The sequence below is a fragment of the Macaca nemestrina genome, chromosome 6 (genome assembly GCF_043159975.1).
Source record: "Macaca nemestrina isolate mMacNem1 chromosome 6, mMacNem.hap1, whole genome shotgun sequence".
Lineage (NCBI taxonomy): Eukaryota > Metazoa > Chordata > Mammalia > Primates > Cercopithecidae > Macaca > Macaca nemestrina.
Genome location: NC_092130.1, coordinates 137,451,387 through 137,464,062, shown reverse-complemented (window position 1 = coordinate 137,464,062; position 12,676 = coordinate 137,451,387). Strand labels below are relative to the sequence as shown.

Below are 12,676 nucleotides of genomic sequence, written 5' to 3'. Positions count from 1 at the left end.
GCACTCCAACGTGTTTGAATCAAAGCCTGCATTACTTCTCTAGCACCAGATTTTTTAAAGCCACAAATTTCTTCAGTCTTCAATGTGGAATCAAATGGCTTCCAAACAGGGATATTTTCAAGTTTTATTTTTCTTAGAATTCTATGGGAGATTGGGAGCAATATCAATTAGAAAATGTACTGTTTCATGGTAGGTACTCTATATACATTGTCAAGAGATGAGAACCTATTACAAAACAGTGGGAATAAAACAAAACTGATCAGACACTACAGAGAGTGAATACAGTCAAGACTACTTTAGCTAGCTGGATTGAACTAAGGCAAGGGTGTGCAGGAGAGGTGAGTCAATATGCCACCCAGTTCTTAGTGTAAGCAGCTAGTTAGAAAGAAGAGATTCGCATGAGATAATTTTTATACTGTGTATAGATTTTATACTTGCATTTGAATGTGAGGTCCTCAGGAAGTGGTCAAACAAATGAAAATGTATGCCTAGAGTTCAAAGGAAGAATAAGATGTCAGGGTTATTAGCACATAAGTGATAGATTCTAGGGAATAGGTGGGATTAGCAAAGGAGGTAATAAAATGGAAGAAAGAACATCACCAACAGTCATCTGAGGGGAAAAGGAATGATCTGCAAATTGGGAGGATAAAGAAAGTACTGCCACAGAAGCCAAAGAGGTAGGGGAGAAGAGGTGCTCACAACAACAAATGCTACAGAATAAATTCATAGGTTGAAATCTGGAAGAGGATAATCATTGCGGAGTCTTGGGAATGAAGGAGATTATGTTCAGAGAGAAAAAAGAACAAAATTAATACCTTAAATACTTAGTTCTTATAAAAATGAGACGGAGCTTCTGATAGACTAAAAAGGTACCTTTGCACCTAGCATAGGACCTGGCACATGGGGACTTATAAACTGAATAGATCCTACTGTGCTTAAAGTTTTAAAATGAGATTTAGGAGGATAAATTTAAAAATCGGAAGAACATCAGTCACAAAAATAGTATCAATATAATTAGGGAGATCAGACTGCAGAGGTTTGAACAGTGAGAGACAGTGAATAATTTTACCTATTGGAGAATGATACTACTGCAAGGCAGAAGAAAAACTGAGAAGTAACTTGAAGAGGGATTCTCTTAGAAAAAAAGCTCGTTTTGCAGGGGAGGGAGGGAACTTCTGTCTCTTAATCAATGCTTTATGAATTCCTATGTTAAATTTTTGGCTCTGGTAAGTGAACTGTGATGAAATATTCAAGGCATAATGGTTTGTCTGAGAAGAAACAATGGCCAGGAATAAATGGATATAGCAACTCACTGGTAAGAAGGCATGGAAAGTAGGAAATTCTAGCAGCAGGATTAGAGGAAGAACTGAAGATAAAAGGGCTTGGTGCCTTGAAGGAGTTAAGAAAGCACAGCAGAAGACTACCATAAAGGCTGTTAGAAAAAGGATACCAGGAAACAGATTTTCATGTGTAGAACAAAAGCAGACTCAATAAATGTCTGGAAACTGAGACAGGAGACTACTAGAACAGAGAATCCATGAAGACAGGAATTTCTGTCCATTTTGTTTGTTGCTGTATCACCAGTGCTTGACTCATGATAAGTACTTGACTATTTGTTGAACGAGTGAGTGAACGTAGCTAACTTTGGATTATGGCCACCACTAGAATACATTTACTTTGCAACAAGAGCTCATCCTAAGAGTCAGGGGGAAAAAAGGATTCTGCTGTTCTGTGGCTAATTGGATCGAGAAAAACTTTTTTAGCCTTAACTATGAGTGAAGATTAGGGTAAACTAGTAAGGCTAGAGAATATACCAGAATAGGGGTAGTAAGCCTGAATGCCTGTAGAATTCAGGTAGATTACAAATGAATGAAATAAGCCAGAAAGCAAATTAGAGCTCACAGGCTCCATCTAAAGAGAATGCCTCTACTCAGCTACAACCAATTTTTGCTGTATCACAATGCCAGTCCACTAAGGCCAGATTTTATGATTCAAGTTTCTAATATCTAATTTAGGTATTGGTAATTAATTAAAACAACTAAAAGAAAAAACAAACCCATTCAGGGCCAGAGAAGACACCTGCAGGCCACACAGGTTTCCAGGTGCCAGGCTGCAATCTGTTTTGGCAAATTGAGCACAGGAGGTGCTCATCTATAAGAGGATGGCAAGGAATGCCTAAAAGATGCAGTGGCTCAAAGTAAGTGGACTAACATTACTTTATATACTGCTCTACAGCCCCAAAGTCACTTGAACCATGTAAAAATAGTTGATACACGATTGTTACAAACACACCCCTGTATACCTCCATCATAAAATAGCCCAAGTCAATAGGGAAGAAAATAAATGGGAACCTGCTTGTGGCTGCTAGAACAAGCATCCTTAAGAGTTTATTCAACTACTTATAGCGCTCTAATGGTTCTTCTCCTCTGTGAGCTAAATACAATTTTCTGGCAAGTCTCAAGATGCTCTCATTCCTGCCTCACACGATAGATGGCCTTTTTCACTCTATATCAATTGCTTTTCCTGCTATATCTTTTTCTTTCCAATCCCAAAGCTTTTTCCTATACAGTGTAAGAATCATGGAGTATCTAAAACATGGAACATAGCTTTTCTATACTTTTACTGTAAAATATGGAAGGAGAACCAAAAAGAGGTAATAAAAAAGGTGTGCCATTATCAGTTATAAGAGAAATACAAATTAAAACCACAAGTAGATACTATACGCCCACCAGAAAGGTTAAACTTAAATAGAAAATACCAAGTGCCGACCAGGAAGTAGAGCAACTGGAAATCATACACTACTCAGAATGTACAGTGGAACAATCTCTGGAAAACTACATGGCAGTCTCTACTAAAGCTGGCTACCCTAAGTCCCAGCAACTCCACTCCTTGGTATATACCAAACAGAAATAAAGGCATACAGCCAGCAAGACACACAATGTGCCCTATTCATAATAACCCAAGAGTGAAAGCTACCAACGTTCGTCAGACAAATGGGATATATTCATGCAATGGAATGTTATAAAAATAAGTCACCTCCAATTATATGCTACAATATGGAGTAATCTTGATTCTGAGTGAAAGTGAGAAAGAAAATATTCTATATGACTTCATTTATATAAACTTTGAACACAGGCAAAACTATCCAATGAAGTTAAAACAGTGGTTATACTTGGACACCAGAACAACTGGAAGGAGACAGAGGGGGTTTTTGGGATGTTGATAATGTTCTATTTCCTGACTGTGATGCTGGTTAGTTGAGTGTTCACTCTATGAAACTGAGCTAACACTTAAGTACAGTATTCTCTGCTATACTTCAATAAAACTAAGAAGATATGAAAGACAGGACTTAAGCTAAAGTATCATCAATCATTTCTTCAATGATTCCCTCCCACTTCTCTACAATTAATCCCTATGCATTTACTCATCTGGGTTTATCCAGTACAATTCCTTTCTACATATTCCAACTGTGCTTTGTACGACTATTTAAGAAAAGTGACTATGTTTTAAAGTTGTTATATAAGTTACAAAGAAAAACTGAAAGTTTAAACGTTCTTTATACCTATGTAAATACTTTATCACAACCCCGTAGGACATTTCTGCATACAATAATTAGGACCAAAACTATGTCTATTTTAACATAATGGAATAATCACTAGAAACAAGAACACAGATGTGTACTCTCAAGCTTACATTCTAATACCTTGAATATAACTACAAAATATATTCCTGAATCAGCTTTGCTTCATTCTGAGTTCAATAATTCAAAACATTCACAATAAAAAAATTTTTTAGGTGTAGTACAGAAAGCACAAACATACTCTAACAAATAATCACATTATTCCAGTAAATTAACCCAGAGTTGTAGGAAAAAGGGGGTACTTACTGTGTAATTGGAAGAATAACCTGAAGGGTAAAATTCAGGGGCATTCACAGACAGCTTAGACATTAATACAGGGGCTACAACCACCTGGGGCTTAGCCATTGCTGACTCCGAGTTCTGCTGTGGGATTTTATCCTGTGAACTAGGTGGAGCTCTCAGGGGCCTCGTTTGCTCTGAGAAAGAAAAAAACCGGGCGTTAGATGCTTTCTTTCCTTTGTACAACAACTTGCTATATACTGAAAACCCATCTGAAAAGCGTCTGTTTTTAAGAGTTAAATAGGAACCGTCATGAAATTTATGGTTATCGCCGAGATGTGTACAGACAGCCTACAAAAAGGAACAATAGACTTGCTGTGACTCATTTATGGGCATACCTGCCTCTAAATGCGTGCTTGCGAGCTTTTTTCCCCTCTGTCTTTTTAAAGGGATCGGTGGAAAAGAGGTGGTTGGTTGCTAGGGTCGCGCTTTAGAGGGCTGCTGAGGGGAGGCGATTTTTACTTCCTCCCGGGACGGCGAACTCCGAGACCGCGCACCCGGCCCCTCCCCCCAGCCGGGCGCACAAAGGATTCCAGCAGACACCTTCCAAACCCGGTTCCGGGCCCGTCCCTACCCGGTCACGCGGCCCTCTCGGGGAATGCTTTCGGGGAACCGGGGGTGGGGACCGCAGACAACGTCGGGCCTCGGCACGCGTGGAAGGCCGTGGGGAAGCGTTTGCCAAGGAGGACTGGGGCCCTTAGAGCTGCTCCGTACCTGGGAGCGCCCCGGGCCGGGAAGGCCGCTGGGGGCTGACGGGGACCTCGCACTGGGCCCCTGGCGGCGGGGCCGTCCTGGGCTGGCGCAGCGGCGGTGGCTGCAGGAAGCCCGGGGCTTTGGGTTGCGGCGGCGGCTGGTGCCGCGCCCGCTCAGCAGGCCCCGCTCCGTTCGGGAAACCGCCGCCCTCAGGCCCGCCCCCTCCGCGGCCCAGGCCCCGGCTCCGGCCCCGACCAGCACCTGGGGCCCGATCGAAACCGTCCGACATGCTCCTCCTCCTCCGCCTCCTCCTCCAGGGGCCGCTGCCGCTGCGCTCGCGATAGGACGCGGGGGGGAAGGCGCCGCGGGTCGGCTGTAGCCGCCGCGCCTCACTCGGGCCTCATGGAGGAGGAGGGCGGCGGGCCCGGCTTGGCGGCTTGGCGGCCCGGCTGCTAGGTGCTTCTGGCTGAGCGGACAGCAGGCCGAGCACCCGCCACTCCAGAGCGCCCGCCCCCCGAGGCTACCCTCGGCTTTCCAATTCTCCCCCAAAACCCGGCTCCCCGCCTTCGGCGCGGCAGGGGCGCAGGCGGGTCACAGCGGCCCCCTGCGGCACGGAGGCCCGGGACGCGCCCGCGCGGCTCCTCCCGTTCGCGGCTGGCGGGACCCCAAGCCCAGCAGGCCGCCCGCCGAGTGGCGTCTCGGCCACCGGTCGGCCCGCAGCCAGGCTCGGGCAGGGGCATCTGGGTTCCTGGGGCCAGGCTGGGGGTATGAGGGGTGAGGGGGACGCTTACCACAGGCAGGCCCGACCTACTTGGTAGTTCTCAGGAGAGACGTGCGAGACTGACAGTTGACGCCCGGAAAATAAAAACACGGGGGGAGGGGGCGTGGACCCTGCGCCAGGGTTCGCTGGCGCACAGGTGTGTTCAGCGACTCGGCTCCGACCGAGACCCGCGGACTGCTGAGGACTGGTCCCTGGGAGACTGCCACCTGCTCTGTTAGCATCGGGGGAAGGGAGTAGAAACGGAATCAAAATATGTGTTCCCCCCTTTTTAATTCACACTAGGTGTTTACCGCAGTAGGTCACACCTACGTTTAACAAGCTTCGTTCTCTTTGCTTTAACCTTCCCCTCCAGAAATTTCAAGAAAATGTGCTACCTTTCAATGTAACTCTCCCCTCTTTTTCATCTTGTATCAATGCTGTCCAATGAAAATATAATGCGAGCCACAAATGCAAACCACTTATGTAATTTTACATTTTCGAGAAGCCACATTAAATGAGTGAAAAACAGGTGAGGCCAGGCGCGGTGGCTCACGCCTGTAATCCCAGCACTTTCGCAGGCCGAGGCGGGCGGATCATCTGAGGCAGGGAGTTGGAGACGAGCCTGACCAACATGGAGAAACCCTGTCTCTACTAAAAATACAAAATTAGCCGGGCGTGGTGGCACATGCCTGTAAATCCTAGCTATTCGGGAGGCTGAGGCAGGAGAATCGCTTGAATGCAGGAGGCAGAGGTTGCAGTGAGCCGAGATCGTACCATTGTACTCCAGCCTGGGCAGTAAGAGCGAAACTCCGTTTCAAAAAAGCAAAAACAACAACAACAAAAACCCAGGTGAAATTAATTTAAATTTACTTAATCCATTATGTTCAAAATGGTATTTTAAAATGTGATTTAAAATATTAAATATTTTCTCTGTTTTTTAGATACTAGTTGGAATCCAGTGTATATTTTACACTTACGGCACATCTTAGTCAGGATTGGCACATTTCAAGGGTTCAAGAGCCACATGTGGCTAGTGGCTACTGCGTTGCACAGCACAATTCTAGACTTTATTAATATGTAAATTGTTGTTTTTGTCAGGCCTAACAGTGTTAATGCCAACGAAAGGATGGATGAACATGAGTAACGACAAGGAAGGAAAAATTGATTTCCTTACTGTTGGATTGATCCATCTCCACAAATTCTGATTTTAGCCTTGTGTTGTAAGCAGGGTTTCATGTTTTTCTATCTTTTCATCTTAAGAATCATTTCAATTCGGAACACAAACTTTTGTTAACCATTTTCTCTTCTGATTAATAAAGAAAACAATGTTTTCCCCTAAATGAATAAGAAAATGGCTTTACCGAGGGCAATCATGAATAAATGATTCATGCTATTGATGTTAGGCAAAAATAATGAAGTCAGGGAAGGAAGCCAGCAGTACGTGTGGCTCTTCAGTGTAGGGAAAGTATAGGATTCAGTCTGCCAGAGCTGAGTTGGGATTCCAGCCTTGACTATTACTGGCTGTGTGATTTTGAATAAGTAAGGGGTTTAGCTTCTCTGAGCCTCACTTTCCTCATCTGTAAAGTAATAACTGTATTGTAACACTGAGCATATATTACAGACAAGATTACAATTTTAAAAATTGCAATTTTAACATTTTAAAATTCATTATTGTATGTGGTCACCAGTCACTTCTTGTCTGGACTTTTCTATCATATAGGAAAGACCCATAAACGATGCTAGAAAACTAACGGTGAGTTATGCTCCACTGAAGTAGATGCCCCAATTCTGTCCCAAGCTTTTGTTTGCACTCACCACCCTTTCACTTCCCCTTAAAACCTTTATGATGAATAGCACCTTTTCTAACACCTGGGACTTTCCTATGTGAAGATAAGGCCATTACTGCATCCATGGTGATGTCATGACATCTTCACACCCTCTTGTTAGGAAAGTTAGGTAAGATATCCTTTGCCTCCTCCGTATTTGTTACTGTATAACTTTTGCCCTATTCTTATAATGTGTGGATGGTGGACTTGGAGATAACATGAATGGATTTTGCATCATGATAATAAAAATATCTAATATTTGTTATGTGTCAGTCACCTTTCAAGAGCTTTTATCATTTTATTTTATCCTCATATCCTGTGAATTAGACATTCCAATATCTTCATTTTACAGAAAAGGTGCCAAGATACCACAAGGGCTCAGATCCATCTTGGGACTGTTTTAGAGCTAACTGGCAGGTATTGCAAAATGCATACACAGAAACACATGAACGTGTGAGTACCATGTGGACCTCCCTAAAGAGAATCATCAGAGTGCTCATCATCCACATGTATGCCTTTCTTATTTATTTATGGTGAAAGGAGAGTAGAACTAAATTTGGACAGGTTGGAAAATATGTTGTAATGTGGGAAAAGGACCTGCTGTGAACTATGAAAAAAATATGTTTCCTTAAACTGTACTTGAAAGCCTTTCTCCAGTAAGACTTCCCAAGCTGCCTAATCTTAGATTCTCTCCCTTGTGATAAGTGTACCCTGGGAAAAGTGTCTTAGTAGTTAGCATGCCAGATTGTTATTGTTAGTATTTGGTTTATTTAAATGTCTCCTTCCCTAAACTAGCCCTCTGAATACAGAGGATGCCTTTTAATCCTTTAGGTCCTAACCCAGTACTTAGTCCATTATAAGCTTTTAACAGAAATAGGACTCACCTGCAATGGTCCTGCCTTTCCTTAGGTCACCAGTCTAGTGATGGTAAAAAAAAAAAAAAAAAAAAAAAAAGACTGATGTTTAGAACTTGTTGATCTCAGGATCATCATTAGACTTTGTGGGAGTAGACAGTGCAGCCTTTCAAGGCCAGCTACCAAGAGAAAATTTTCATAAATATGCAAGAGGAAATATTTGCAAACCACATGGTATAGTTTGTATATTTGACCCTCCAAGCCTCGTGTTGAAACTTGATCCTGAATGTTGGAGGTGGGGCCTAATGGGAGGTGTTTGGGTCATGGTGGCAGATTCCTCATGAATGGCATGGTGCCATTCTCACAGTAATGAATGAGTTATGGTTTTACTAGTTCCCAAGGAGTTTCCTCAAGAGCTGGTTGTTGAAGAGAGCCTGGCACCCTCCCCCTCTCTCATGCCTCCTCTCTTGTCATGTGATCTCTGCACACTGGCTCCCCTTCCCTTTCTGCCATGCATAGAAGCAGCCTGAAGCCCTCACCAGAAGCAGATGTTGGTGCCATGCTTCTAGTACAGCCTGCAGAATAGTGAGCCAAATAAAATCCTTTTCTTTATAAGTTACCCAGCCTCAGCTATTCTTTTATAGCAACAAAAATGGATGAAGGCACCACATATTTGACAAAAGACTCGTGTCTAGAATATATAAAGTACCCTCAGAACTCAACTGTATTGAGAATACTGTAGCCAGGTGCGATCCCAGCACTATGGGAGGCTGAGGCAGGCAGATTACCTGAGGTCAGGAGTTCGAGACCAGCCTGGACAACATATGAAACCCCGTCTCTACTAAAAATACAAAAATTAGCCAGGTATGGTGATGCATGCTTGTAATCCTAGCTACTTGGGAGGCTGAGGCAGGGGAATCGCTTGAACCCAGGAGGCAGAGGTTGCAGTGAGCCGAGATCGCACCACTGCACTCCAGCCTGGGTTGTGCGTGACTCCATCTGAAAAAAAACCCAAACAAACAAAAAACCCAAATCAACTGTAAAAGGACAATTCAGTTAGAAAAGGGCCAAACATAAATGAAAGAACACTTCACTGAAGGGAATATACAGATAGCATAAGCCTATGAAAAATGTTCAACATAATTAGCTAGTAGGAAAATGTTTTAAAAACCACTGAGATTTCACTACCTACTTATTCCAATAGCTCAAATAAACAATAGTGACAACACAAATTCAAGGATGTAGAGAAACTAGGAACTGTGTTGCTCATACGTTGCTGGTGAAAATGTAAAATGCTGTAGTCGCTCTAGAAAACAGTTTGATAGTTTCTTTAAAAAACTATACATATTAGTACTGTATGACCCAGCAATTGCACTACTGGACATTTCTCACAGAGAAATTAAGATGTATATTCACATAAAATCCTGTACCCAAATATTTAGAGTGGCATTATTAATAATAGCCACAAATTAGAAAGAACCCAAATATCGTTTGATGAATAAATAGTTTAACTGTGGTACATTCATACCACAGAATACTACTCAGCAAAAAAAGGAACAACTACTAGTATAAGAATGTTGATGGATCTCAAGGGAATTATGCTGAACACAAAATTTCTATCTCAAGAGTAATTGTGTGATTCAGTTTATGACAAAATTACAAAGATGGAGAGCAGATTTGTGGTTGCCAGGGATTAAGGAGGGAGTGGAATTTAGAGGCAAGAAGATATGGTTATTAAAATAGTAGGTAGTATGAGAAAAACCTTGTGATGGAACTATTTTGTTCTTGACTGTAATGATGGTCACATGAGTCTATACATGTGATAACATTCCATAGAAATAAGTGCGCACACATACACACATACACACGTGTGCATGTAAAACTAAGGTTGGTGAACTGTATCACTTATATCATATTATAGTTATACAAGATATTACTATTGGGGGAAACAAGGTGAAGCATAAACAAGATCTCTCTGTATTATTTCTTAGAATTGCATGTGAATCTATAATTAAGTTTTAGAAACCTAACATATAAATAAACTTTGTTCCATCTTATTCCATCACTCCTAATTCTCTGCTAGCTAGTTCAGTTAATTCCTTTCTGCACAAATCATCATAGCAACTTACATATCATTATAAATGAGTGGGGTCATCATTAAGAGAGAAAAAGGTTAGCTGATGCATTTGTCCTCGTGTGTCTCATCTGTGTAAATTATTTTCCTCTGGCCACTATTAAACATAACCCCAGGCAGTCAACTCTTGAGACTCCCATCTGGATTAGGGCCCCAATTCATCTTAGAGTCTAAGATAGCCAGGAATGCTGCTTGGACCCCCCTTAACATCTACTGATACTTGTTTAACGTTGATCTCTTAGCTGTACTGTAAATTCCATGAGGCTAATGAAGGAAACCAAAATATTTCACCCCAAAATATATTTCCTTGACATAGTTCAAGATGGTTATTCAGATGGGCTGAACATATAAGAATAGTTAGAAACCTGCCTTTTGTGGGGAAGATTGAATCTGTAGAGAAAAATCTGCATTGATGCAGTGAGGCTTTCTCTGAGACCCTCACTTGTCCCGTCTAGGAAAGATTAACTGAGACTCTGATACCTTTAAAGGTTTATAAACATTCTCTCTGAGGACTGCTACCTGTGAGATTTCATCTACATAATAAGACCACCTTTGCTAGCCAGTTCTCCTCTTCTCTCTCTCTCTCTCACTCTGTCTTGCTATTATAACTGATTTAACACCGTAATCTGTTTTTGGCTATGTGCTGAGCTTCCACTCTTTCTGTAACTTCAAGATAGTAAGTATATCAGCTTCTGTACCCCATTTGGGTAATTACTTTGTGACTCTCCTCTGAGCACAGTCATTTCTTTTCTTTCTTTTTTTTTTTTTTTTTTTTTGAGACGGAGTCTTGCTCTGTCACCCAGGCTGGAGTGCAGTGGCACGATTTCGGCCCACTGCAACCTCCGCCTCCCTGGGTTCAGCGATTCTCCTGCCTCAGCCTCCCAAGTGGCTGGGATTACAGGCACACGTCACCACGCCCAGCTAATTTTTGTATTTTTAGTAGAAACGGGGTTTCACCATATTGGCCAGGCTGGTCTCGAACTCTTGACCTGGTGATCCACCCACCTCGGCCTCCCAAAGTGCTGGGATTACAGGCGTGAACCACCACGCCCGGCCTCAAAGTCATTTCTATTAATATACCTTTTGTCAGTTGATTTTTCAGTAAAACTTGAGAGAGCAAAGGGGAAGTTTTTATTTGTCCCCTACAATAGCAATTCATTCATTCACTTGTTAATTCAACGAATATTGATTTTGTGTCTACTTCCTGCCAGCACTGTTCCAGGTGCTGAGGATATGCAGGGGTGTGAGATTACTAGGTTTGAGGCATATGAGACGTGAAGCAGGAAAACAAGTTCAGTGGCTATTACAGAAAGTTTGGTGAGAAATGGTGGTGTCCAGAAAGGTAGTGGTAGTGGGGCTGGAGAGAAAGGCCACACTGAAGAGATGTTTAGGAAGAAGTTGACAGATTGTGTGTGAGGCATTAGTGAGAGGCCAGAGATCAGGGTGACTTCCAGGATTCCGGCTTTGGTGCCTCAGCCTGTAAGATGGAAAATACCTAAAGGAAACAGATTTAGGGGTATATGCCAAGGAAAGTTTCTGCTTTGTCCTCTGAAGTTTCACTGAAAAATTTGCTGACAAAAGGCAGACTAATTGGAGAAAAGACATACAAATTTTTTAACATGTACATGAAGGAGAACCATAGAGTGATCACTCCAACCCCTAATGGGATTCAGAAGCTTATATACCATATTGAGGTTACAGGAAGAATGGGGGCTTAGATTGTGACAAAACAGGTTACAATGGCAAAACATTGTTACGGGAGAGAGAGAGAAGAGGAAGCCTGGCTAGCAAAGGTGGTCTTGTTATATAGATGAAACTTAACAGGTAGCAGACCTCAGAGAGGCTAGATGGCGAATACTTTTTCAGACCTTTAAAGTTGTCAGACTCTCAGTTAATCTTTTCTTGATATAGACAATGGAAGGCCTCAGAAAGAACCTGGCTGCATCAATACAGATTTTCTCTACAGATGCAGCTCTCTCCCACAAAAGGCAGCTTTGCAGGGATACTTCATTTGCAGGCCCTCTGAACAGCCATGGCAAAATATGTCAGATAAATACATTTTGGGGTGAAATATTTTTATTTCCTTCAGTCCTCATTTTGAAACTTTAAGAAGGTTTACATACTAAAAAAGCCAAGTTGATAGCTTTGGAGAAATTTGGATCAGAGGTTGTATTAGTCTATTCTCATGCTGCTGATAAAAGCATACCCGAGACTGGGTAATTTATAAAGAAAAAGAGATTTAAGAGACTTACAGTTCCACGTGGCTGGGGAGGCCTCACACTCATAGAGGAAGGAGAAAGGCATTCTTACATGGCAGCAGACAAAACAGAATGAGAACCAAGGAAAAAGGGAAACCCCCTTATAAAACCATCAGATCTCGTGAGACTTATTTACTACCACGAGAATAATATGGAGGAAACTAACCCATGATTCAATTATCTCTCACCACCTCCCTCCCACAACACGTGAGAGTTATGGGAGCTACAATTC

The 12,676-nt window shown here is 42.4% G+C and overlaps 1 protein-coding gene across 5 annotated transcripts in view; it reads right to left on the bottom strand.

Annotated features, from left to right (window-relative positions):
- LOC105487486 (poly(A) binding protein interacting protein 1) overlaps positions 1-5,535 on the bottom strand; it is a 31,049-nt gene extending 25,514 nt beyond the window's left edge. The window contains exons 1-2 of one of the 5 annotated variants that reach the window (XM_071098955.1): positions 5,404-5,535; positions 3,887-4,056 (exon numbers count right to left, since the gene is read on the bottom strand). In XM_071098955.1, the coding sequence (XP_070955056.1) occupies positions 3,887-3,985 (99 nt within the window). In that variant the 5' untranslated portion in view covers positions 3,986-4,056; positions 5,404-5,535. Of the gene's footprint in view, positions 1-3,886; positions 4,057-4,257; positions 4,400-4,633; positions 5,150-5,403 lie in introns of those variants that run through there. The other 4 variants (XM_071098957.1, XM_011750948.3, XM_071098954.1 and 1 more) reach the window with 4 other exon arrangements.
- Between the last annotated feature and the right edge of the window lie 7,141 nt (positions 5,536-12,676).